The 26,067-nt window shown below is 28.9% G+C and overlaps 3 protein-coding genes across 3 annotated transcripts; 1 reads left to right on the top strand and 2 right to left on the bottom strand.

Moving 5' to 3' along the window:
* LOC132939055 (uncharacterized) lies at nt 1-18,673 on the bottom strand. The gene is made up of 8 exons (XM_061006064.1): nt 18,443-18,673; nt 14,082-14,209; nt 11,906-12,091; nt 10,311-11,838; nt 10,017-10,231; nt 8,613-8,798; nt 6,920-7,049; nt 1-245 (listed from the first exon to the last, which is right to left on the bottom strand). The coding sequence occupies exons 1-8, from the start codon at nt 18,486-18,488 to the stop codon at nt 103-105; spliced, it is 2,562 nt and encodes an 853-aa protein (XP_060862047.1). The 5' UTR covers nt 18,489-18,673; the 3' UTR covers nt 1-102.
* A 153-nt stretch (nt 18,674-18,826) lies between these two features.
* On the top strand, nt 18,827-22,385 carry LOC132939057 (heparan-sulfate 6-O-sulfotransferase 2). The gene is made up of 6 exons (XM_061006066.1): nt 18,827-19,324; nt 19,391-19,745; nt 19,807-20,022; nt 20,734-20,881; nt 20,942-21,123; nt 21,186-22,385. The coding sequence occupies exons 1-6, from the start codon at nt 19,075-19,077 to the stop codon at nt 21,325-21,327; spliced, it is 1,293 nt and encodes a 430-aa protein (XP_060862049.1). The 5' UTR covers nt 18,827-19,074; the 3' UTR covers nt 21,328-22,385.
* Nucleotides 22,386-22,597: 212 nt separating this feature from the next.
* On the bottom strand, nt 22,598-25,764 carry LOC132939059 (SPRY domain-containing protein 7). The gene is made up of 5 exons (XM_061006068.1): nt 25,537-25,764; nt 25,354-25,470; nt 25,124-25,284; nt 24,954-25,056; nt 22,598-23,562 (listed from the first exon to the last, which is right to left on the bottom strand). Exons 1-5 carry the CDS (start codon nt 25,643-25,645, stop codon nt 23,465-23,467), a joined length of 588 nt encoding a protein of 195 aa, XP_060862051.1. The 5' UTR covers nt 25,646-25,764; the 3' UTR covers nt 22,598-23,464.
* Nucleotides 25,765-26,067: the final 303 nt, after the last annotated feature.

Genomic DNA, 26,067 nt, shown 5'->3' with positions numbered 1-26,067 from the left:
TAGTTTTTACATTTTTTATTTTTACAAAACAATACTGTTATTAACCTTAATTTATAAAAAAAAATATTAATGCAAGATGCACAATATCTAATTCTGATAATATTAAATCCAAATTGGTGATGCTAGCGGATCAGTGATTACTCCAGCTATAAGACTGACTTTGGTATGTATGTCCATCACAAAATAGACAAATGGTTTTGACACAACAAAATCATGTTCCACATATTTGCGTTGGATTTCATAAACTGAAAAATATTGCGAAAGAATTATTAATAACAAGATTAAAAAATGAATTAACATTTAAATAAAGTTAAACATGATTTAATGTATTTGTCATCATATTTTGTGCATACTAGAATTCATGTGTTGATTTTATCTTTCAAAATTGGTTTTCAAGCTATAACTTACTGTTTATAATAAAAATGAAAAATAAACTGACTGCTATATAATATTATTATATAAGAGTTAGTATATAACTTATCGTAGTATTCAAATACAATAAAATTAAAAATGAATAAACGATGAGCGTTTTTTATTTTTTTCATTATTGTTATATGAGATCATCAAGGGGTGTCAACTTTGATCCATCTAAATGTATACTCTATTCAGGATAAGTTTGAACTGCGTTACGCATGCAGCCTGACATGCTGAACAGTGCATGACCACCTCCCATGCGATGGCTATGCGTTCTGTGATTGGCTGACAGTCATTGTCGGACGCCTGTGTTAATGCTCTCACCGATGTCTGGATTGTGGTGGAAATGCGCAGAAAAAAACGTTTTGGTCGAGCGAGCGGTTCAAACTCATCCTGAATAGAGTATAGGATTGTTTAGTTAATACTATGCAAGTTATAATATAACTAGAGAACATAATATTGCAATATACAGGGTGTAACTGAAAGAACTGACTTTTAGAATAACTTGTTCTAAACATTATTTTTAACATTTTGTTGATATATAATTTATAGCCACTTGCGCTACAAATGTGATAAAAAATATTAATAACATATTTTTATTTTTTAATCCTGAAAATTTTAAATTTGACTTAAATTATTTTGAATGGATTCCAAATAGCAAATTTGTGAATCTGATTATAATAACGATTTGGATGGTATTAACATTTATCTAAGTCAAGTAGTTTATTTTTTAGAATTTTTAAAAATATTATTTATGGAAATTTGTTAACATGGGTATATTCTTAAAACTATTTACTAATCATACAATTTTAACAATTTTTGTCACACGTTGAATGAAGTAGCATACATTTTTTTTTTTTGTCCGATTTTTCTGTTAGACTTAGTGTAGTATATATACTGTGTAAACCGTGGTTAAACGTGTATCTGAATATCTCTTCTAAGACGGCCAGACAAAAAAATAAAAACTAGAGGAGCTATTGTATAATCATAGGCTGTGATAAAGGGACGTGGGGGGGCCTCTAAAAACTTGGTTGAAAACATCAATAGGTCAAAATCGTTTCAACACTAAAGAATTTATAATTAAAAAAAAAATTCAGCACATAATTCGATGAACTAGCTGAAAAACAATGTTAAGATCGATGCAATTTAATAAAATAAAAATATTACTTTAAACTACTGTAATGTAACTAAATTGAATACAAAAAATTGTATAAATATAACTGCAACCTGTTTTTTAGTTCACATAGTTAAACATGGTGTAGGTCCGTCATGTGTTGGATATATAGGGCTAGGGCAGTATAGGTCTCGAGGCGCAACTTAGGCCTGAGCTCTGAATGAAATAGGTACCTACTGGCTACTGCTCACGATGTCCAGAGACCAGAGATGTGGGGGAGGGGGCGATGCTACCGAAAACCAATGGTCTAGAACTCTCGAGACAACTGATATTTTTCACGGTGCTTTAACGTGGCCTCAGATGATCAAAAAAAAAAAAAACTATCGCATTACCTTCCGTGTGTATGATGTATCGGCGTATCGTACATAATGTTCTGATGTAGCAATGTCCGATACTTAAATTGTTTAATCCTCTACCTATCGTGCATAATTGCCTTTAAGGACGTTTTTTGCTTGTCGAATTGGTGGTTTTTTATATAAACATACCCGAAAAAAAATATGGATAGGAATTAGCGATTGTCGGACAAATCTTACGATTACTCGATTTTCTAACGAACTGTCCGCCCCAGCAATATCTAAATTAAAAGACAACGAATAACGGTCATGCACTTCAGCGACAATCACGTATTCACGTGTATCGCTTTTTACATTTTTAAGGCAACTATATAGATAACGTCAGTATACAACATTACCATCTGTTGTCGGAAATAAAATGGGCTGGAGCCCCGATTCTCCCCCCCCCCCCCATCCCCCCAACCAAAATAACTTACAAACAACAACAATAATATTGTAGTACATTGTCACTATACTCTAACCAAATAATAAGACACTTTTTTTGCGCACGCGGGGTATGGTTGTGACAATACAGTTCACTACGTATACACCATGGTGTTTCTTGACGTGAAACTGTAGAACTGAAATGAACTGTATTGTCACAACGTTTTCACCATGCTCCTCGTGCGCAAAAAAAAAAGTTGGTTTTTTTATTTGGAATAGAGTAGTTTTATACCTAGTATCACCTATTGAATATTTTCTTAGAAATCTTAAATCTATTTTAGATTTGCCATGAACTGCTTACCTATCTAGGAACAATTATATTTATATTATATTAATTAAAAAACCTAGGAACTCGCTTCTAAGGTTATACCTTTTTAGATATTAAAAAGAACAAACAAAATCCTATTTGTCGAAGCCGCATGTGATAAGTTGAGTTATATTCCCGTTCTTTTTCCAATAATTATTTAATTGACAATTGTTAATAAAGAAAAGTACTGCGAATTCGCTATTTGTTCACCCCTGTGTACAAACTATATGAAAATGTCTAAAATAAAACACCTTCAATTGAGGGTCTCATTGCCTCGATGATGATTATTGGAACAAATACCAACTCTGTTGTAAATCGTGATGACAGACATTACCGTCCACATGTGATGCTAGTATAGGGTCAGATTTCCTTTCTAGTTTCTACACAGCTTTCGCTGTTTTGTGTTTCAGCTTTCGGGTCAATGGTTATTCTTATTAATTATTATAATAGTAATTAGTAGGTTGGTTTAATATTACGATTTACGGCATAAGTGTATGGTAGTTATCCAAATAAATATTAAATTTATGAATTAAAGTATTTATGTATATAAGGTATTATATTTTTTATTTTATTAAAGTAGTTATATAGGTACAAAATATTTTTAAATTAGGCTGCAACAAAAAATGCTCCAAAGTGCCTAATTTCATTATTCTATAAATTCGTCTAATAGCCAATAGGTAAAAGTGTATAACATTTGTTTTTTTAATATTACTATGTTGGGTTATCTTAGGGCATAGAATAATTGTATCAATAAAAAAATGTAATTATAGTATTCTATAACAATTTTTCGTCATCTCCTGAAAACGACATGATAGTGTGGAATTGGTCCTTGTAATTGTTTCCATTATAATTTATTAATACTGCAGACTACAGCCCTACAAGTTGGGTTTAGCCCTATATTATACCAGATTATTTAACAAATTTTATACAAAGCATCAACAATATATTATTGGATAATTAACTCCTTATAGAGTCTTATATCTTAGATGAACATAATATAATAAATAGGTAGGTAGGATACAATTGTCAATTCTATAATATTATATGATTAAGTATTTATCTAGATACATTATATAGTCAAATAGATAAATGTCCAAATAAAATATATTGAGTGCTGCTATAAATTCGATGCATATAGTACCTATATACCGTAGGTAATGATATTTAGGCTATGAGCTATCTACATGTACGTGTGATTATAATATATTATATAATATTATATGGGCACATAATGATTTAACGAATACCTACAGGTTACTAGTCTACTGCCTACCTACATCACTATCTATATGTTAGCTTTTAGACAAACCAAATAAATATATTAATAATATCTACCTATTTTACAAAATATAATATTATATATTTATATTTTATACATTATTTTCTATATATAAAATGACTTGTCCTGAGTGATTCATCATCGCCTAGGCGGAACCACTGGACAGATCTGGCTGAAATTTGGCATATAGATAGCTATTATGACGTAAGCGTCCGCTAAGAAATGATTTTTGGAAATTCAATCCTTAAAGGGAAAAATAAAGGGTTGTAAGAATATAACAATGGCGCCACCTATCAAGCAATATCTTAACTAAATATACAATATTGGTTTTAAAATACAAAACGTACGAACTTGATATTTTGAATACTTAGTGTGGAATACTATGGTTCCTCTAATGATCTAGATATACAATAAGAAAGGATTTTCTGACATTCGCTCTTTAAAGAGGTGGTAAAACAGAGATCTTAAGATTCACAGTGGAAATCGAAACTTATTTTTTGTTTATTAATGGTTGCCTTTGGTTGCAGGTTATATAGGCGAATTATTTCACAAAGCTAGGTACAATTACGCCGGTTTGTCCGTAAAAATAAAATAAAATAACCCATCAAAATATACTAATATATGAATATTAAATACTCCTAAAAATCCGGGATGATCAACTATGACTTAAATTCTATTTTAGGTACACTGTATACAAATTACACCCAAAAGGAATCGATTAATCAGTAATCACGATTATTTCCCATTTTCCCGGGAAACGCCGGGTTATTCAGCTAGGACTTATATAAAGGACAAGGTCTTAAAGTACACGAAACTGCGTGAATGACGCAATATAATATGTAGGTATGACGTATATCTACATATTAATATAACGTTTGAACTCTGTTTTTTTTGTGAAAAAAATCGATCCGATCGATTGCTTGCTCAAGACTAATAATTGCATGTCGCATATGAGGACAATGTGTGTTTACTTCGTTTCGGTTTACTGATCAACCGAGAAGAAAATGTTGTAGGTATATGTATGGACACGGCGTCGAATGCAGGTATATATATATAGGTACACCGTATATATTATATATAAAATACATGTAATAATAATCGTATTATATTATGCCCACAGGCTATGACATAAAATAGCGTACTTACACGCGCCTATATAGACACACAGTATAATACATTAATACAATAATACACCTATCAATACCGGCACGCTGTTCAATAATCGACGCATACTGCACATGCAGCAATATCATATTTGTATGTGCGCATATTATGTCATGTTTTGGATTAATGCCAAAAATGTGTTCGTTGACCTGATGCCATAGTAAATAATAGCAATATAAAGAGCAAGGATTGGCCACCTACACGTGGGGATAGTGGATCAGACTTGGGTGAAATATTCATAAAAAGTATTTGAAATAAATACTCGAATATTTATGAAAAATACTAAATTTAATAGTAGGTTTTCGAATACTTTAAAAGCTTTGGGCACGTGTACACCACAAAAAAAATCGGGGGGGGGAGTGGGTTGATCCCCCAAAATCCCCTGTATATGTGCCTGTTCTTTTTTTTTAGTTTTTGTTTTATATATTAAACCAATGATTCTTTTCTTCGAGAAAATTTGAAATTAGTGCCAACTGCCAACACAGGTATATAATATTGAATAATTCAAAATACATTATAATTTAAGTTGCTTACACTTTATTTAAAATTTTAAAATGTGTGTAATATTGTAAAAATTTCCAAAAAACAAGGAAAACAAGAAATTTTTATTGAAAGTAAAAAGTATTTTCTTATTGGAATAAAATACTTTTAAGAATATTCTTAATAGTTATTCTGAATACTTAAAAAGTATTCGGAATATTACCCAAGACTGTAGTGGATATAATAATTAATCGGGATGGTGGCATACTGGCATATTAATTATAACTACCGCTGTCTACCTATATAATCTATTTAAGTTTATTAGTTTATATAACCTTTACCGATCGAAAGACATTTGTACAGCATTCTAAATAATTATACGTATTATAATTTATTAGTATAGCCAGCTGTATAGGTATACATAGGTGATAGGTATGTCCACGAAGAACTGGAAAATCGTGATACATGTTTACTTAAAAAAAGAAAGTCTAGGAAAAGGAAAATAATATGTAATTTATTTTCTACAAATATCTACAGTATATAAATACGAAAAAGACTAAAGAGTCGAAATCTAGGAATCTCATGATGCATCGTAATTTGTAGAAGCTGTAGTTTTATGTTTTATTATAGCCTATATATATATATATATATATGTACCTAATAACCATTACTCATTAGGCTCGAAACAACAGTCAACGGGGCTATAATATATTAGCTACTAACTATTAGCTGGCTATGTATTATATAGAAGTTCTATAATAGAACCTATAATATAATATATTATGTAAGTACTATAGACTATAGAGTATAGACTATAGTACTACTCATAGCAATAGACCTATAGTTGGTAGTTTAATATAATAAACAACGTCGCGGTGGCCGAAGGACAGTGGCAATTAGTCGCGGTGGAGAGTTTTTTTGGTGATTTCCGACCACTGCAACAGTCCGCGAATCCGATTTCAAACGGGTGGCGGATAAATACGATTTTTCATGGTCACTGTTTGCGTTCCTACGCGTGTTACAGGTGTATAAATATATAATATAATCTATAAGTTTTATAACATTATGTATACAGTCTGACAGTCACATAGAAGGCATAATATATTATTATTATGTCCATTCGTAAATGAAAACGTCTCGTTAAACGCATAATATATAAGTAATACAAATATAATACAATCAAGCAGAATTTAGCAGATGACTATAATATACTTATACATACAACAATTACCTGCTTGGTTGCATGTGATAATAAACTATTTTCTATACATATTACATATATATATATAAACGGGAATTAGCGCACCTCGGCCCTGACCACTTACCCGGTGGCGTGTTGTACTTTTTCACCGTCACGGACACCACTTGCTGGACCGAACTGACGAACAGCCGAGCGTCCGGTGACATGAACGAAAGGTCCGCCCTGTACCTGTAGAACACGTCATGGATTCCGACCTGCAAATAGAAAAACGTTGCGATTATTGTAGCACGTTATTTATATATACAATTAAAGTAAACATTCAATGAGAGTACCTAGGTACAATACGTAATAAAAGTTGAGTGAAAGAAAAAAAGACTACAAGAAATCATTGGATTCTAATTGATACTCTTGTCTCTTATTAGTTATTACTTATTACCTATATTATATAATGGCTATATATAGGCCACAAGACACATGCAGTATAGAACTAGTGTTTACTGCTGCAGAACTACAAAGGAGGTCAATAATGCGCCGTCTTTTCACGAGGATTATTTGGAAGATTTTGGCCTTTGGGTATATGCGTAGGGTTATGAATATGAAATTATCACTGAAATATTGAAAAATATATTTAAAAACTTTTTTTAAAACTGTTTTTTGGTATGTTTTATAAAATCATCACTAGATGCTAGATGGTCATACTGACTTCATACCTGACTAGTTATTATCAATATTTAATTTCGAATCATGATATAAAGGAAAAGAAGATATTATATATATATATATATAAGATGGATAATTATTATTATGTAATTTGTATAATTACTACCTATGTAAGAAATATTTCTATAATATTTTTTATGAACACTTAACTAAGTACAGATGTTTACTGTACTTTCGACTATAGTTTCAGAACCATATACCTATATACGTAATTTTTATATACGAGAGAGTTGTGGTGCAGGTTTGCAAGTTTTAAGCACCTGTAGAATTGGGTAGTGTTATGCACTATTATACAAAGTTAGAGTTTAAAAAGTCAATTGATTTTAGTAGGTACCTATTTTACATGCAGTGAATTATACTTAATATGGATTTAAAGATTGTAATAAATAATAATATATAGATAATATTTTATATATTTCTTATATATGCCTATTGCCTGTATAATATTATAATGATCAGTTTTAGACTGACATACCTATCCGCGGGTCTTTGTCAATATTTTATGAGCCAGCAAAAAAATGTATTGATAACAATTAATAATACATACATGAACTATTACTATTTTCTGTACCTATTTAAACATTTTTGGGTTTTCCGAGTGACTTCCCTCACTTTTTCACATTAAGCGACTGAGTAGTGAGTACCTACCATATTTTCTTTAACCTTGACAGTCCTCTACTGCGTATTTACATGTACACTTACGACTGTACGAGCTGTATTCATAGGCCATACGATGTATTTCGTACACGCGGGACGTGTGGTATATAAATAACAAATAGGTAATATAATAATGGAATAATAACGATGATTAAACTGATGTCTTCTTGGTGGGTCTTTGACGCCTAGTTGTGCCCTTGAACCTTGTGCCGATTTAGGAACTAAGGAAGACTACGCTCTCAACACTAAATTGCACGGTCTGCTTGTCCGAGTAATGAACGTATATATAGGTACCTCAATTTATTGTACGAATTCCTTATATAGTTATATATATGTACGAATGTATATTGTAATGTATGTAGTATGTACGTATTATGTTAAGAGCGAGAAGTTTTATTTTTTTTTTTATCAAAACAATCTTGATCTCAGCGGTCAATCACCTGTTGTAAAGCTGAAGTCAAATCCACTTTTGCCGTGTATTTGAACGTGGGCACGGTCGCATGAACGGCCGTCGGTTTTAGAGAATTGTGTATGTTGCGCAAAGACATGGACGGCAACAGCAGCAACAGCTCGGATAGACCGTCCGGATGGTTCGGCATAAGTATCATCAACGTGTACTTTGGATCCTATTTATACATATTATACAACAAATAAACAAAAAATATATCAAACAATATACTATATAGGTACCTATGCGGCTATATACAGTATTGTATTTAGAGCTCATTATTACCACCCAGAAAAACATTTTATGGTGTATCCACGTTTAAAGATATAATTATATCTTTAATCGTGGGTGTATTCATTATGCCCTTCGACCTTTCGTCACCGTTTATACCTATCGCAAAAAAGTATGCATAAAATATAATCACAATAATATGAAAAATTCTGTTAAAATATATTAATTTATAGCCATAAATTGGAGTTCAAAACTTAGTACTATACTAACAAAAAACACATTAACCACTTCGTCCTAAAAATGTTCTGTCTAGTATGTACATATAACTAAAAAAGAATATCATATTATAGGTACATAGGTATATATATATATTATATATAACTTATTTTGAGGTAAAATGCTAAAATATAGTGATTTAGCGGGCATTTATGGTGCCCCGATTTAAGTACTAACTAAATACGAAAAATTTTAAAATAACAGTAATTACTAATTAGTATTAACTTATGTAGATATTCAAATTAAATTATTAGTAAACATGTAAGATGTAAGGTTAGTTTTTATTATTATTATTGATGGTTACGAAAAATGTTGTGTAAAAGCATATATATGTCATATGTGTATTAATAAACCAACCCCCCTCCCCCCACCAGTTGAAAATGTCTGTAACACCACTGCATATATGTTCTAGCTCCTAATGATAACAATTATTACTATTTCTTACGCTTTATTGCATGAACGACCATCGTGACAGGAAGTTACAAAATTAATTTGAATGGACATAATATATGAACTCCGTATATAATTACAAATGTCTTAACTTTAACACTTCGCAAATTATATATTTTCTCACAACAATCAATTTTTCCCATACAGAATGTAGGACAACAGAATATTATTATTGTGTCAATGGGTAAATCGTAAATGTAACCTCGGCCTGGCAATAGCAGTTAATAAAAAGGTTAGAATATTAGGTACGTAAGCTGATAACCACACATAAATGCTAGATCTATTGTTGCTTTCAATAATTGTTCTGTCATATTAGTCGATACTTATCAGTTATCAGTATGAAATGTAATTAAATGGGTATTTGTGGCTATCATACCATAGTATTATAACAATCTCAAAATTTTAAATTAATACTTATAATTAATTATTGTATACGTACATCTAAAGGTATCTCGATAACTTGTGACTTTAGCTCGAAAATAAATCCAAACGGCAATACAGCTGTATACGTAAAAAATGGGATACGTTGATAGCCAGAATTGAACAAATTAATCGACTCAAATGGATTGGATGACCTGTCCATCCAGCCAGATGGAGGTCCGTAAGTCTTGTAACCATTAAACCATTGATTGCGATTTGTATTGTATCCTTGATCTAAAAAGTTATATTAATGTAATATTTTACTCGAATATAGCCTAAATATATACTGTATGCTTTAAGCTTGTAAAATTACACTGATTTAAATGTCTTCTTCTTCGCTTCTTTGATCCCCTAAGTGTAATTGAAACGCCTGAATTTGATGGATATTCCGTCAAAATCCTATCCGGTTTGATAATGGTCCTTTTTCTTGTCTGATTGCAATTGTTTCGTACATCTTCTTTTCGTACTACGAACTCTACATTAAAAGTAGGTAAATTATCATTAGACTCTATAGACCTCCCACTCTTCTTTTCCAAAGTAGCTATTTGATAATGTCGATTGGACTCTGCTTCTTTTATGATTTCATTTTCAGTCACGTTTCTTGAACTCATTGTCGATGGAACATCTGTTGAGGATATTAAATGTTCACTAACTGTTGTTACTTGATTGTTATTTAATTCAGGATTCGTGTATGGCGTTGTTTGATCAGTTATTTTTTTAAGATCAGTATTCGTTTCAATATCCGTAGTTGCACCATCGTCATTAGACATAGGTTTTGTTGACGAAAACACTTGTGATGTACTTCCTACGTCCATGATTTTAGTCGTTTCGTCGATGTCTATTTTTAATTCATTAGTTGTGGTAATTATGCCTTCCACTGTGTTTTCAAGAAAGAGATATTTATCTTCCATTGCGGTGTTTACCCCGTTAAGTTCGCTATTAACAGTAGTTTTTAATGGGATTTCTGTTGATGCTATTATCGGAGTATGCGAACTGTCTTTAGCATAAGTAACATAAGAGTTACTAGGTGAAACAATTTCATCATTAACACTTGTAAATACATCTGCAGTAGTTATATCGGACGAACCATCGGTTGTACTTTCATGCTGTGACCATGTAGTAGTAAATACGTCTGTAGGACTAGTTTGCGATTTACTATTATTTGTTGTATCAATAATATTCTTGATTGGTGAATTCAATGCACCATTTTTATAATCTATGTTGGTTTGAGTTACCGTAGCTGCCACCATCATAGGATCGTCAGAAGTCATAGGTGTAGTACTTATAACGATTTTATCAGTTATTAACGGTTCGTTTGGGTTTTTATTGGTCACTTCAATTTCATTAGATGATTTTGGTTCTTGTTCGTTGATAAGAAGTGTTGTTTTTACTTGATTAGTCGATAATTCTAATGGCATTGTGTGAGGTTGTGTTTCGATATCAACGACCATTGTGACTGTTTGAGAATTCATCGGTAAATTGGTGTTTGTATCGATATTCGATATAGTGAAACTAGCATCACCTAGGTAAGTTACTTTGGCTGGAAGTTCAGTCGCCACTGTTGATACGTCACTAGCTGATCCATTCGTAATATTAGTAGAAACTTGAATTATTTGGCTAGTTGGGGTAATTTCTGTCACTACAGTACCATGTGTAGTAACAGACATAGGCTGCATTGGTTGAATCGTTGTCGTTGCACTTTCAGGACACGAATCGAAAAGAAAACTATTGGGGTCGTCAAAACCGTACAGTCTTAGTACTCGTTTGAATTGTGGCCTGAGACATACTTCTTCTCTGCTCATAGTTAGGCCATTCAAAAATCCATCACTTTTGAAATATGTCTAAAACATCAAAATGTTATCTGTCAACATTTTTATCCTTTACAAACATTACCATTCAACTATTTACTTTAAGGTAACGATTTAAATCCCGAACTCCGATTCTGACAGCAAGAATTTCCCAAGGTAAATTAAGAGATTGTTTAATTTGCAATGCAGAATACCCACTCGATCCTTCATAAAGTAGAACTGATACTGCCATTAAACCAAAAGGAGAAAATGCAATATTTCCAATTGCACCACCGGCAGCTATTACCTATGAAATACCGTACCTATATAAAATACTGAAATACGTTTTAAAACTTTTCTATGCGTAGTGGCACAGTTACCATCATAGGTAGGTACCTACTGATTCTATGACAATTTTGATTTTTAACAATCATATATACCTATTATATCTTATACTATCTTATACAGTTATACTATGCACATCTTACATAAAATACTAAACAGTAAACTATACCTATTTAGTTATTTTAATCTAAAGATGCTAAACGGTGGAACTAATAGAAGCTTCTTAGCTTAGCTAGCTTATTCATTTGCACCATTTAAAAAGTTATAGGCAAACATAATATAAGAATAGGACGCAAAATATATTACATTGTTTATATTAAAATTATTTATATTGATTTAATTTTAAAACTTAACTTTTATAATAATAACAATACATCATTTTTAAGATCATCAATCAATAAAATAATTGTGTAGAAGTCCTATAGGTGTGTTTCTATAATGTAGGTTTCTACAAGTGTATACAACAAAAATTTATAAATGACAGGATGTCCGTAAAGTTTATTGACCAGATTTAATATTTTTAATTCAAGTTTTCTTAATAACTAATAAGTTAGTTATTTGTAATAATAAATTAGTAGTTTACAAGTTTAAGCAAGAAAACTTAAATAAAAAATGTTGGGTATTGGTTTGTTATTGCCCATCACTTAAATCCCTCGTATTTTCGATGTTCTAATCACCATACTGTATATTTTATACTTTTTATAGCTTAATAATACATTTAAAATTAAACTAATAATGATAAATTAATAATTACAAAAGTAGGTACTTTAATAGTTTAATACTTTATAAGTTTAATCAATGATGAAATCCAACAAAATAATTAAATTACCTAATTTTCTATTTTGATATATTTTTTTCCTTATAGTCCACAAATAAATGATAATAATCAAATTCATTATTAGAATATAATATAAATTACCAAATATCATTCAATTCAGCAATAATTCTATGAATGAATAAAAATATAATAATATAAGTAGGTACGGTGTACGGTGTACGATGTATTAATAATTAATGAGTATTGAGTAAATGAATACACAGTTAATATGTATGAAATACTGAGTAAAAAGTTATATTTTTCTTTTTTGAATTTTTCTGTTTATAATATATTAATTATAGTTTAAAAGTTACAACTATTATTACTTAATATATATTTATAAATAAAATTTGATATTTCCCAATATTAGTATTTATTTTTTTTATGAAATTAATTATTACATAATAGAATATATTTTAAATCTTTGTTTTTAGGAATGCAATTAATTTACTGTGACAATAAAACTAATTATAAATAATAATTTGAACATCGAAAATATACGATATAGCATGGTTTAAATCTACAAGGTTATTGCACATAGCCCATATTGTTATCAAACAAAAATGAAATGTCAGCGTAAGGGTACGGTCCATAACATATAGTATATATAATATCATAGTATATCCCACGGTCTTAGCCAGTATAGGTCGTCCCCTTACGCTGTAATTTTAATTACTTAACGTGATAAAATTATATAGTGGGGGTACTATTGCAATAACCTTGTATATTTAAGCCATCCGATATAGATTATTTAGGTGGCTGGTATCAACTGCACTTGAGTGGCGAAAAGATACTTTCTTGGTGGGCGTCGACTAAACCAGTACCAACTACCAAATTTTGAATTTGGGTGGCTATAGCTTCACGGAAATAATGTCATACATAGTTAAACTAATAATATATTGTAACATTGAGAAATTTACTAAATTATTATTAAAAATGAATTTGGCCTTGATTTCCACCAAAAATGTGAATTTTTTAATTGACATTGTTTGGAATCTTTATTCTTTATTAAAAGTAAATAGTTTTATTTTTATATTTATAAGTAAGGATGATTTTTTATATTAATAGTTTCGTCCCGGCTAACGAACTGTCACGGTTTTATAAATATATAAGTGTTAAATTGCTACATAGGTACCCGCAAAACACATATTCCAAGGTCATTGGTTAAATCTGCCATTGTATCCAATGGTCGAGGACTTAAAGGTCTCTTCTGGTATAATGAATATTGGTTGTATTCATCTTGTGAATGTGAACCAATTGTACCTGTAAATTAAATTAAGATTAAATAGGTACAACCATTACTAACGCGGGTGACCGAGCTTAGCTCGGGTTTAGTTGGTACTTCAAAAACAATATATTTGTTTGAATAATAAAATCTTTTTTCTTTTTTCTTTATTTTTCTTAAAACAAAACAAAAATATAAAACGTTGTTTTATAGAAATGAAATAAAAATAAAATGTCCGAGTATCTTCCTCTTAACCGTTGATAGGTCATACTGTCATAGGTGCACCGTACAAGGTTCCTAGGTCCTCTCAATTCTACATATTAAATTAACATTTATGGTTTCCTAATTCAATTGATATTCGTAATGTCCTATATCGTCTATAACATATTTGTGTACCTAACCAAAAACGAACATTTCAACCTTCTAGCTTTTGTGTTTTATTTAAAAGTACTAATTAGTAGTCCGATAAGCGCAATTTGTATTCCTTCATTATAGTATATTATTGTGTTATGTGTGGCAAGGGCGGGAAGTGAGCTATTTCAGTCACGGGCGACGTGTGTGACACGTCAGAGCCGCAGGCGAGGGCTGAATTTCGCCCAAGACTGAAATTTCCTTCCCGCACGAGCCACACATACTATTTTTTGGTCAGTTAATAGTATAGGATACGAATAATTTAAATGATATTCGTTTCTATTTCTTCTCTAGTATTTAATACTTATATCACGGTCGTAGAGTAGGAAATAATCTACAGGTACCATTATTATTTGTATCGTGATTGTGATTCGTGACTCGTATCTATAGTAATATGTATTATGTATGATGTACGTATATATTATTATAGGTAGTACTATTATTATAATAATATTATAATTTATATATATCAAATATATACATATCTGATGTCAATACTATTTATATAATATAGTAGCCAGTAGGTATATTATATTGCAGCTTGTCGTATGTATAGGTACTCTCACGTTCAATTTATGTTACAACATACAATGTTAATACTTTATTTTTAATGTGACGTATAGGGTGAAATATTATAATTTATAGATATTATGATGAAATATGTTAACAATGTAAAATTAAACCAACATTTTATGTTCCTAAATCCTAAGTACCTATATTTTTACATTATAAAAAATGTATGTAGGTACATTTGTATTTCTGAAGATTTAGTATTTAGGTAGCTATATATTTTATATTTGTATACACTATACAGTATAATTTAATAAATAGATACTAGAGTATATGATATATTGAATGTCACACTCGAAAGGTACACTCGTAACCTGAAGGTATATGTGTATAATATATGTCTATATCTATTAACTATACCTATATATGTCTATATATAATAATATCGAATTCAGTGGGTATGTGGGTCAAGTCCAGGGCCGACTTGGTGAATATCCGGGCTATGTCAAAATGTTTTTTTCCGGGCCTATTCAGTGGTGTGTTTAAGCGTTACTTTGGTGTTTCACTACTTCAGTGACAACTGACAGTGGAATTGTATGATCATCAATGAATTTGGATGATTGGATAGGGGATTAATAGATTAGATGCCAACAATTCGTTCTACTCAATTATCAACCAATTTGATATTGTATTATGATTATGATTAATAACTAAGAATTGTTAGTAATTAACTTCAAATTATGTAACAACTAGCAAATAGCAATAAATAGCCAATAATGTATCTTTTCCGACTGATCACAGCCTGCTGGCCCCATACATGTGTGGGTTGTGGAACAATGTGACTATTCAAGCCGGATCAAGCCCTGCAGTGTTTTATCACACTTGACACTTGGAACATTATTCTAAAATGAGAAAAATACTTACGAGTACCTATGTAAGTATATACAATATACATATATACGTAAATAATAACTTTTTGTTTATCAACACCCACATAAGAATTTTTCGTCCTTGCAGTATAAATAAAATTATTTTATGAAAAAGTATTTTGACTACCTATCCTTCTATACATTTATACTTTGCTAGTATTTTTAGTTAATAAATATTGAATGGTAATAAAAGTGTTAAAAGTAAAAATATCACGGTGATAAAAAAAAACGATGGGTTGCACTCCGGGAGTGCAGGCAGAAGTGAAAACTTGAATATTAACGCCGTGCATTTTTGATACTATGGAATGGTTAAGTAATAATTTTGCACGAATTGCTTTAATTATCATTATAAAAGTACTATAATTGTTTTGGTAAAATACAATATTTATTTATTGCGCTATAATAATTATTTAAAAATTTTTTTTTTTGATATCAACCTTACGCCAATCATTTATTTTAGCTAGTAAAATTGAAGGTAATTGAACAAAACGAACACTAGACACTAACAATAACAAGTCACTACTAGATAAAACATCCTCTATGGTAATAAATATCAACAAGTCCAACATATGAAAATTAAATTAAAAAAAGGTGGGTAAGTGGATGTCACTCTGCTGAACAGTAGGTTACAAGTGGGTCACTGTAATGGATGGTGTTAAATTTGAATATAATGATATAATATCATTGTATTAAAAAAACAATTCTGAGCGAAAACGGTCAGTCAGCCTATGATATTGCCAAGTATATTTGATGATATTATTGTGAATAAAGTAATTTATATATAACCTATTTACGTGGAGCCTTGTTTTAAATTTTAAATCCTTAGCTATAAAAGTTGAACATTTTATAAATTTTTAACTACAAAATAATTATTAAATTATAAATTTGATACATTTTGTCAACATTTGAACCTTAAATGCTTATAAAAAAAATTGTGCCTATGTATTTTTAATATTTTTCAACTGCTATTAGAACGATATATCAGGAGCCTTATATTAAATTTTCACGCTTTTTTACCCAACAAATAAAATTTTATTGATATTTATAGAAAAAAAAATATGTGTATAGAAAATTCAGTGAAATTTTCAAGTATCTACAGTCATATGTTTTTTAATTACAACAAAATAAGAAAATCGTTACATAAGATATCAAGTGAATATCAAATGTTGTAAAAATATAAATTTCAAACGCTCATAATAATTTAATTTGACTTTCTTGTAGACATTTTTTTTATGATAAAGGTATACAAACTTATGGATAATCTTGTATTACATTTTCAAATCATAGATTTAAAAAGAAAAATTTTAATGAATTCTCAACTCAAAATAATTTGCTAATTTTCATGATTTTTCCGTATTTTGTCAAGATTTGAACTTTAAATGCTTATAAATAAAAACTGTGACTAAGGATTTTTAATTTTTTCATCTGCCTTTGAAACAATAACCTAGGAGCCTTCTATTAAATTTTCAAGCTTTTTTACCCAACAGATAAAATTTTATTGATATTTATAGAATTTTTTTAATTTTTTTCCACTTACATGAGAGCAATAACTTCTTTTCTATGTTTTATAGGAAATAGATTTTCGATATTTTGTTAAGTTTTTGTAGTACAGTTGCAAATTAATTTACTTAATTTCTCAAAATGAACTTGTACTTTAAAGGTTCAACGAGTTAAAAAAATGAAAAAGTTTTTCCTACAAAACATAGAAAAGAAGTAATTGAATTCAAATTAGTTTTCAAAATTGAAATCGGACTTCTAGAAGTATGTTTATTTTTCTTTTGCATAATGGTCTAAATGCACGCATTCGTCTGACACGAGTCCAACATTTTTACCCATCACTAAAAAAAACTGATTAAGTGCACAGCGTCGCTAAAGAAGTTTTCACTTCAAAAATAGTATTATAATAATATATAATATTATGTTAATCGTTTCGGTCGAGTACACGTCTTAATGAAAACTAAAATTGTACAACTAATAAGTAATAACTATATATAACATGTCACCTATGTACCTATTATGTAATATATAATATAGCCATATAAGAATATAGCCTATAGGTAACTTACTCAAATTTATCAAACTATGAAATCTTGAACTAGCTTAGCTATAGTTAGAAAAGTGTATCAAATGTTCAAACGTTTTTTCCTAATTATTAATAAAGAAAAATACTTATTGGAAATTCACTATTTTTTCCCTACTGTACTAATTGTATAAACGATTCTAAAATTTTCTAATTTGTTAGTTTTTCCTAATTGGTGTTAAAATATATAAAATTGTACATAAATTATAAGGTTATGTATTCGTTTATGAATTCTATTGGAATACAACACGTCAACACGAGTGTAGATATAAATTATAATATATGAATCAAAGATATATGAACTTAATTCAATAATATTAATATTGATTTTCATGACTTACGGTAACTCTGGATTAGTAATAAAGGGGTAATCCATATTATCTTCATTGCAGAAAATACTGCAAAAATAGCAGTAAACAATACTAAATAGTCAAATAATTCTCGTCGTGGATTTCTTATAAAACCGATATTTTATTACACTTCCGAAATTAAAACACAACATTAAACTACAGACAACTTAATATATAACAATTGTTTACTGCACTGCGCATAAAATATTGATGCAGTAACGAGCTGCGGTGCGCTACTAAATTCAAAATATCCATCTAAATTGCGCTCAAACATAGACCTGGCATCGAAAAGCAGTGCTGGAAACGTATTGGATTGAACGCACTGTAAGGTTATCAGTTTACGATAACAGTTAATCTAATTTACAGAAACTTTTAAGATTAAAGATGTAAATATAGTTATTTGAATATTTATTACATATTTTCAATATTTAATTTTCATTGTTGACTGCCTACAAATTGTTTGTGATATCGCTTTATGATTATCACCGACTTGAAATGTTGTTTACTGCAATGTGGACAATACATTTTTCACATACGTCATTTACCAGCACAAACATTCAGTAGGACTTGCCTGCTGGATAGACGAGTCTATATGACCAACTGGATGAAATGATTGGTACAAAATGGTCTTTACCCATGTAGTTGAGCAATCGGACTGCGAAGGGTTGCTGAAAAACATTCAAATGAGAAGAAAAATAGAACATCGTATTACTCTAAGGAAACTGGTCATGTTTTTTGCATTGTTGACTTTATTTGGTATCATATATTTTGGTTATTTTTGTTCAGACAATCGTTGTTCATTATCCTACAACCCTAAACCTGCAATTTATTCAGAATGGACATTAATGAATCTTCTATCAACCAATATAACTGGTAAAGAATATCGGTTACAAATAATTTACACACATGTATTTCTTCAAGCTATTGTTTTTATTTTAGACTTTAAAAGTGCCAAAGACACAGGTACAGGAGTGAGTTACAATGATATGCAGAGTGAAAACCAATTACGTTTTGATATGAATGCGCATGATGTCATGGTGTTTTTGCATATACAGAAAACCGGCGGTACATCATTTGGACGTCATCTTGTTCAAGATTTAGACTTACAGCGTCCTTGTACATGTCAAAGAAAAAGAAAGTTATGCTATTGTTTCAGACCTAGTCGAAATGAAAATTGGCTCTTTAGTCGATATTCTACTGGATGGAAATGTGGACTCCATGCAGATTTTACTGAATTAACTGGATGTGTTGATTCCGAACTTGACAAAAATGAAGGGAAATCCATTAAACGAAGGTAATTAGAGTAATAATGATCACTGATTAAATAAAACCAATCTAATCAATTATCTTTGTAGATACTTCTATCTTACTTTATTGAGAGATCCAGTTAGCCGTTACCTTTCTGAATACAAACATGTGCAAAGAGGAGCAACTTGGAGAATGTCTAGACATTGGTGTGGGGGTCATCCAGCATCACTTGAAGAATTGCCTAAATGTTATAATGGTACATTTTGGACAGATGTTACATTGAATTCGTTTGCAGATTGTCCACATAATTTAGCGGCCAATCGGTAATCAAAATATTTAATATTCATTATTTAAGAGGATGCCAGACCGCATACATAATTTTTATTTTGCAATCGCACAACATAGCATTTTTTACGTTTTCAATAAACCATTTTACTGTTGTTTTTAAAATTAAAAGAAATTTACCTTATATAACATTTTAAGGTAAGATGATTACTTTGGGCATCTTGGAAGATTTTATTGATATAATATTTAAGAAGCAAGTTATGAGGATTTTAAAACTGTAAATTGTTTGTACAATTTAAAATGATTATAACAAATATAAATTGCTCTGTGATTAAAATATCAATAAAAGCCTCTGTGGCGCACTAGATAATAATCCTACGTTTAAATATTATTATAGATCAAATTACATTTTTAGAACAACCGAATAAAATGAATCATTTTAAAAGTACAATTTTCCATGCTGTACATTAATTGTAAGGTGGTGACAACACATGCGGGCAAGGCATCCTTAAGTGCTAATAACTCTGATAACTCTTATATTATATGGATATTTTTGAAACTTATGTAAATATGTTTTTTTTGTCTATTTTACAATTGTAAAAAAAATTAATTTTTAGCTATGACTGAAATAGTTATTCTGAGACTTACTGTCTACTGTATTATTCATAAATCCTTGTTATTTATGTTTACATTCATTAAAAATGGATGAATGGAAAATTAAAAATATTACATCTTGTATAATTCTTTAGACAAACAAGAATGTTAGCAGATCTATCTCTGATTGGTTGTTATAATTCTTCATATATGAAGCAAGAAGAACGGAACAGGGTCATGCTAGCAAGTGCTAAAAGAAATTTATTATCAATTGCATTTTTTGGACTCACTGAATTTCAAAAAGTAAATAGTACAAAAAAATATTTTGGAATATTGGTATTATAATTGAACTATTATTTTCAGTTAAATCAGTACATATTTGAAGAAACATTTAATTTAAGATTTGCAGTAACATTTACACAACACAATACAACTCTATCTGCTGTTTATAAATCTTTATTAAATGATGAAGAGTTGGAAAAAGTGAAAAGAATAAATGCGTTAGACATAGAACTGTACAATTTTGCAAAACATTACTTGTTTCGGTACTGTATTATTTAATATTAACTATGCTTACTCAATAATTAATTTTTTTTCTCCATAATAGACGATTTGAAAAATTACGAGCTAAAAACCCAAATTTTAAAGAACGGTGGGCACATTTAGGCCAACTGCCAAGTCAAACTGCATTTGACTGGGAAAAAGAAGTAGAGACTGAAGCTGCTGACAACGAGGTAAATTATACGTAGCATTAACTCTCTTTGTTTTAACAAACAAGAAAAGTAACAAATCTCTTGTTTATTTAAAAGTATGTATATTATATTATAATAATATGTATAAAATATACTTTAATAATTTCCTGAACTTGTTAAGAAACTAAATTAAATGTATTCAGTTTTAAAAAATTGAAAACAATTAAATAATATTCATGTTATTACATGATTAGTTATAGTTTGTATACTTATAATATAATTTAGTATTTGAGGCATTAAAGGAACAATGTTCTAACAAATATTATTCTCTCATATCAAAAGAAAAGGAAAATTATGTGTAGAAGTTAAATGAAATTTTTAATAAATCTAAAAATATTTAATATTTACCCACTGTAATTGAGCCATTCCAGTATAATTTTAATCTTTATTAATTTTACAATTAATATAAATGTAAATAGATAATATAGTATATTAAATTTAATTAATATTTATCACTATAATATACATATCAGATGAGAACAAAACATTATGACATTAAATCATTGATAAATTATGATCAAAGTTATCATTTGAATTCTTCATTATCAATTATTACTTTTTTCAAGACTGTAAAATTAACAAAATTAAATTCAAATTATGTACATTTTTTTAATTTACTGATAACATGTATACCTGATATACCAAACTATTTTAACAACCTATTAGGAAGTTTAATACAATTATAGCTGTGAATGTTTTAAAGTATAGTTTATTAATAATTATATTTTCTAAAATATACTTATTATTTACCAAATATTTTGTTTATATATAATAGAAATGCATAAATATGTATACATTAAATCAAATTGTGTGTATACAGTAAGTTGACAATCTTAGCAGGTAATATCTCAAACTTATATATATATTACTAATTTGTATGCTGTAGAGGCGAGAGAAAATATATTATATGCTTGTAAAATAATTAGTTAAAAATATTTAAAATGTGAATATTTTATGTGTCCACATGAGTCTGAATTTGATTAAGTATAAAAAATATTATAGTGTTAACATTGTATAATTTGATATGAAATAAATTATATTTATTTATATTATAATTTATTGTATTGTCTATAAAAATATCCAACTTGTATCCATTCTTTCATCTGAGTTTTATAAGCATGATTAATAAAGGTATTTTTTCTCGGATTGCCAAGATTCTGCTTATAATCAAAGCTGCTTAACCATCACATAATTATCATCAACATATTATAGTAAAAGATTATTTTATTTTTAAAAATGAATATAAATTGAAGAATAAGATATAATATGGTTACAAAAATTAAATATATTTTTGATAAACTGAGATTCTGAATTTATTGTTCAGATATAATTAAAACTAATAATATTATATATATTAAACACATAACACATAGACATGTGGGTATTAAGTACATCAAATAATATAACATATTTAACTAGAAGTAGTAGAAGAGTAAAATGTTTCTATAAAATGGTTTAATGTGCACAACCAGTTAAATAATAATAAATAAAAAAATACATTTTAACATAGTGTCTACACTAAAATATTTTTTAGTCTTATAATTCATAATAAATATAGGTTTAACCACCTACCTATTAGTTTGATCACTTTTAAAATACTGATACATGTTAATAAGTTTTGTTCAAAGGGTTTACAATATTCCTGATGTAGGTTATATATTTTTAAAAATGAATAAATAATATTATCTTTAATTAAACTGGTTGATTATCTGTATTTTAAAATTGAAACATTTTATCCTAGGGTGACTACGAACAGTTAGAAGGCACAAAGTATACATTGTTTTGTTTATAAAAGAACAACAACAAGTATTTTAAGTACTTGTCTGTAATATAAATTTTAAATGAATATTTTTTTTCATGATTAAGTTATTTGTTAAAAAGAAAACTTTTTAAAGTTGATAAATATTTTATATTATCATTTTATTGAATAACTACTAGTATAGCAAACCTTCTAAATGTTCAGTTAATATAATTACATAATAATATTAAATTTATTAGTTTACAAATGGGCTTAATATATTATGCATAAAAATAAAACAATTTATAGAAAAAATATAAAATTATAATTTATTATTAATGGAATGATTAATATTTATTATTATGTTATTCATCTTAGCTTTTACGCTATATATAGTTAAAGTATAGATTGCTCTAACATGATTTTATCATAACCATTAGAAGGTGGATATGAAAATCTTTCCAACACAATGTCTAATATTGCACCATCGTCCACTGAAATAAATACAATACAATTTAATACTTTATCGAGTTAAACTTTTATAATAATAGTAAAGAGATCAATTTTATATAAATGATCAATAAGCTATATTATGACAAAACCAGCACACAAATGATTTTCTGGAAAAAATTATTACATAATTTTAATATAAAGTAGCTGTAACCTAAAAACTAAATGAAAAATAAAATTAATAACTATTTTAATGTTATTGTAAAAAAATGTCACTACTATTTTTAATATTTAAAGATTGAGTTGATGTGCGGCAAACATTTTGTAACAGCTATGCAAATATTAAAATGCATGCCAACGTTATTGCTGTCAGGTGACATTGTGAGCACTGAGCCGTCTATTATTATAAAGACTGTGTTGACAACAATGTAGCAGTAGGCATAGCCGTAGTGGGGTTATGAACGTGTGTGAATTTCATAGACATTATACTTATACTAGTGTAAGGTCTATGGTGCATGCACACAGTAGGCAGCAACGCACATCACTTTGTTACTACATGATATACAAAAACACCAATAATTTCAATCGTAAATGAATTTTTGAAGTTTTTGCAATTTTTGGCTTTAAACACTCACATTTAAAAAAAAAACTGCGTGACATCATATTTTTAGGTAAAATATTTTCAACTCATTCCTGTATTCTTTTTTGTATCATTATAATCAGAGATTTAAGTTTGAGAAAATAAGTTTAGAACATTTTATTTGAAGTGGTCCGTGCAAAAACCAGCAATACCATTTATAAAACTTTCAGAAAATAAAAATGTCAACTTAAATTTTTGGAGCTATGTTGTATTTTGACCAGAATTTAGCATTCATTTATTTTATTGATTATAATATTCTCTTGGAACTATCTGGTTTTTTTACCAGAAAATAAAGAAACCAGACTGCACCAAGTTCATTATATTGCCTATACGGGTTGGATCTTTTTCATTTTTGCAAAGATTATACTCATAAGTTTTTTTTTATTTATCAAATATTGTTTAAACCAGATTTTTTATGTAAATGGTTTTTCTTATTTTTGAACAGAACCATTTGTTTGTCATATACTGGTTGCATTAAAAATTGATTATTATGGTTAATGGTTCTCTAAAATTTAAAGACCATTCATTAGACACAAAATCACTGCATTGATATAAAGATTTAAAGGCAACCATATCGAACAGAACATATTGTAGTGTAGTACCTAGTAACCAAAAACATAATAGTTATTATTTAACAATTAATCATATTTATAGTTATAATTTAAAAAGCCATATGTTAAACAAATGTATAAACTACGTCATATTTTCTAATGTTTATTTTTAATGGATAATCTAAAATCTGCATATGCCTATTGCTTAAATAATTTGATAAATATAATATATTTTTTTACTCACCAAATAGAGCTGGGAATACAGTTCCTCTTATTCCTGTAATTGGTTCATTCACTGGTTGGCCATTAATCGAATAGTTTAATTCAACATGGTCATAGTAAATACCCTAAAAATGACATTTTGTTGATTTATAGCAACCAAGGATCTGTTTTAAAAATGATTCTAATACTTACAATAATATCACCTTCTTCAATGGTATTATCTATAGCTTTTAATACTTGCTGGTTATGTCTTTGTGCCCCATCATTGCACAACACCCATGAATATTGATCGTGACCACCAGGTGCTTTACACAGATCTACATCATTCAGAGCTACACCTACTCCCCAGATTCCTAATCAGAAATATAAATAAAAATATTTAATTAATTATTAAATCAAAGGCACACAGCTGTTTCACTTACCAGATTGTTGTACTTTTACTTCAAAGTAACATTTATTTTGCACTATTGGCGCAGTACACAAGACACCACCACTACCGCATATCCTGGTGCCATTTTTCACAATCACTACTTCATTACCTGCGATTATTAGCAAATTTTAAATAAAGCATACATCAATCATTCTACGTGTATATTGTCCTATACCCATTCGGCTGGTATCCAAACATATAGGGTTGATTAATGGAAATGACGTATGTTCTGTGTACTTGATGCCATCGAAGCATCTTTTGAAACATGACAGCACTATTGCCATCAAAATGTCTAAATCTTAAAACTAATACTTATTGAAAATTGTTTTTTAAAAAAACAATACAGGAAGGATGGAAGTTCGCAGTTGGTTTAGTTTACGTATATTTAATATTGTTATTATTATTATTATTATTATTATCATCACAGAAATATATTCTGTGTTATCATTATCATCATTATGTTGTTACTTGTTTGTGTGGCTGTTACAAACAAATCAGGATTTATTCTACAGATAACAGAATGCACGGCAAGATGAATGAAAATATGAAATAATATGAATAATAAATAATAATTAATGAACACCAGAACCGGGTATTATGATCATTATTGTGATAGTTGTACACTTGTTACTTCTACAATACAAAATATATACTTTAGGTATTATAGCCAATAGGAATTAGGAATAAAGGATTTGATTATATTTAT

This window comes from Metopolophium dirhodum, chromosome 2, assembly GCF_019925205.1.
Source record: "Metopolophium dirhodum isolate CAU chromosome 2, ASM1992520v1, whole genome shotgun sequence".
Classification (NCBI taxonomy): Eukaryota; Metazoa; Arthropoda; class Insecta; order Hemiptera; family Aphididae; genus Metopolophium; species Metopolophium dirhodum.
Note: the sequence above shows the minus strand (reverse complement) of the source record. Positions and strands in the feature narration are given on the sequence as shown.

Coding starts and splice junctions, on each gene's coding strand:
- LOC132939059 (XM_061006068.1), bottom strand. CDS start 25,645: ATGGCAATAGTGCTGTCATGTTTCAAAAGATGCTTCGATGGCATCAAG. Junction 25,471..25,536: donor TTTGGATACCAGCCGAATGG/GTATAGGACAAT, acceptor TAATAATCGCAG/GTAATGAAGTAGTGATTGTG. Junction 23,563..24,953: donor TGTATTCCCAGCTCTATTTG/GTGAGTAAAAAA, acceptor TATTTATTTCAG/TGGACGATGGTGCAATATTA.
- LOC132939057 (XM_061006066.1), top strand. CDS start 19,075: ATGGTCTTTACCCATGTAGTTGAGCAATCGGACTGCGAAGGGTTGCTG. Junction 19,325..19,390: donor TCTATCAACCAATATAACTG/GTAAAGAATATC, acceptor TTTTTATTTTAG/ACTTTAAAAGTGCCAAAGAC. Junction 20,882..20,941: donor GACTCACTGAATTTCAAAAA/GTAAATAGTACA, acceptor TATTATTTTCAG/TTAAATCAGTACATATTTGA.
- LOC132939055 (XM_061006064.1), bottom strand. CDS start 18,488: ATGAAGATAATATGGATTACCCCTTTATTACTAATCCAGAGTTACC. Junction 11,839..11,905: donor ATTTAAATCGTTACCTTAAA/GTAAATAGTTGA, acceptor TTGATGTTTTAG/ACATATTTCAAAAGTGATGG. Junction 8,799..10,016: donor TTATCGAGATACCTTTAGAT/GTACGTATACAA, acceptor ATGTATAAATAG/GATCCAAAGTACACGTTGAT.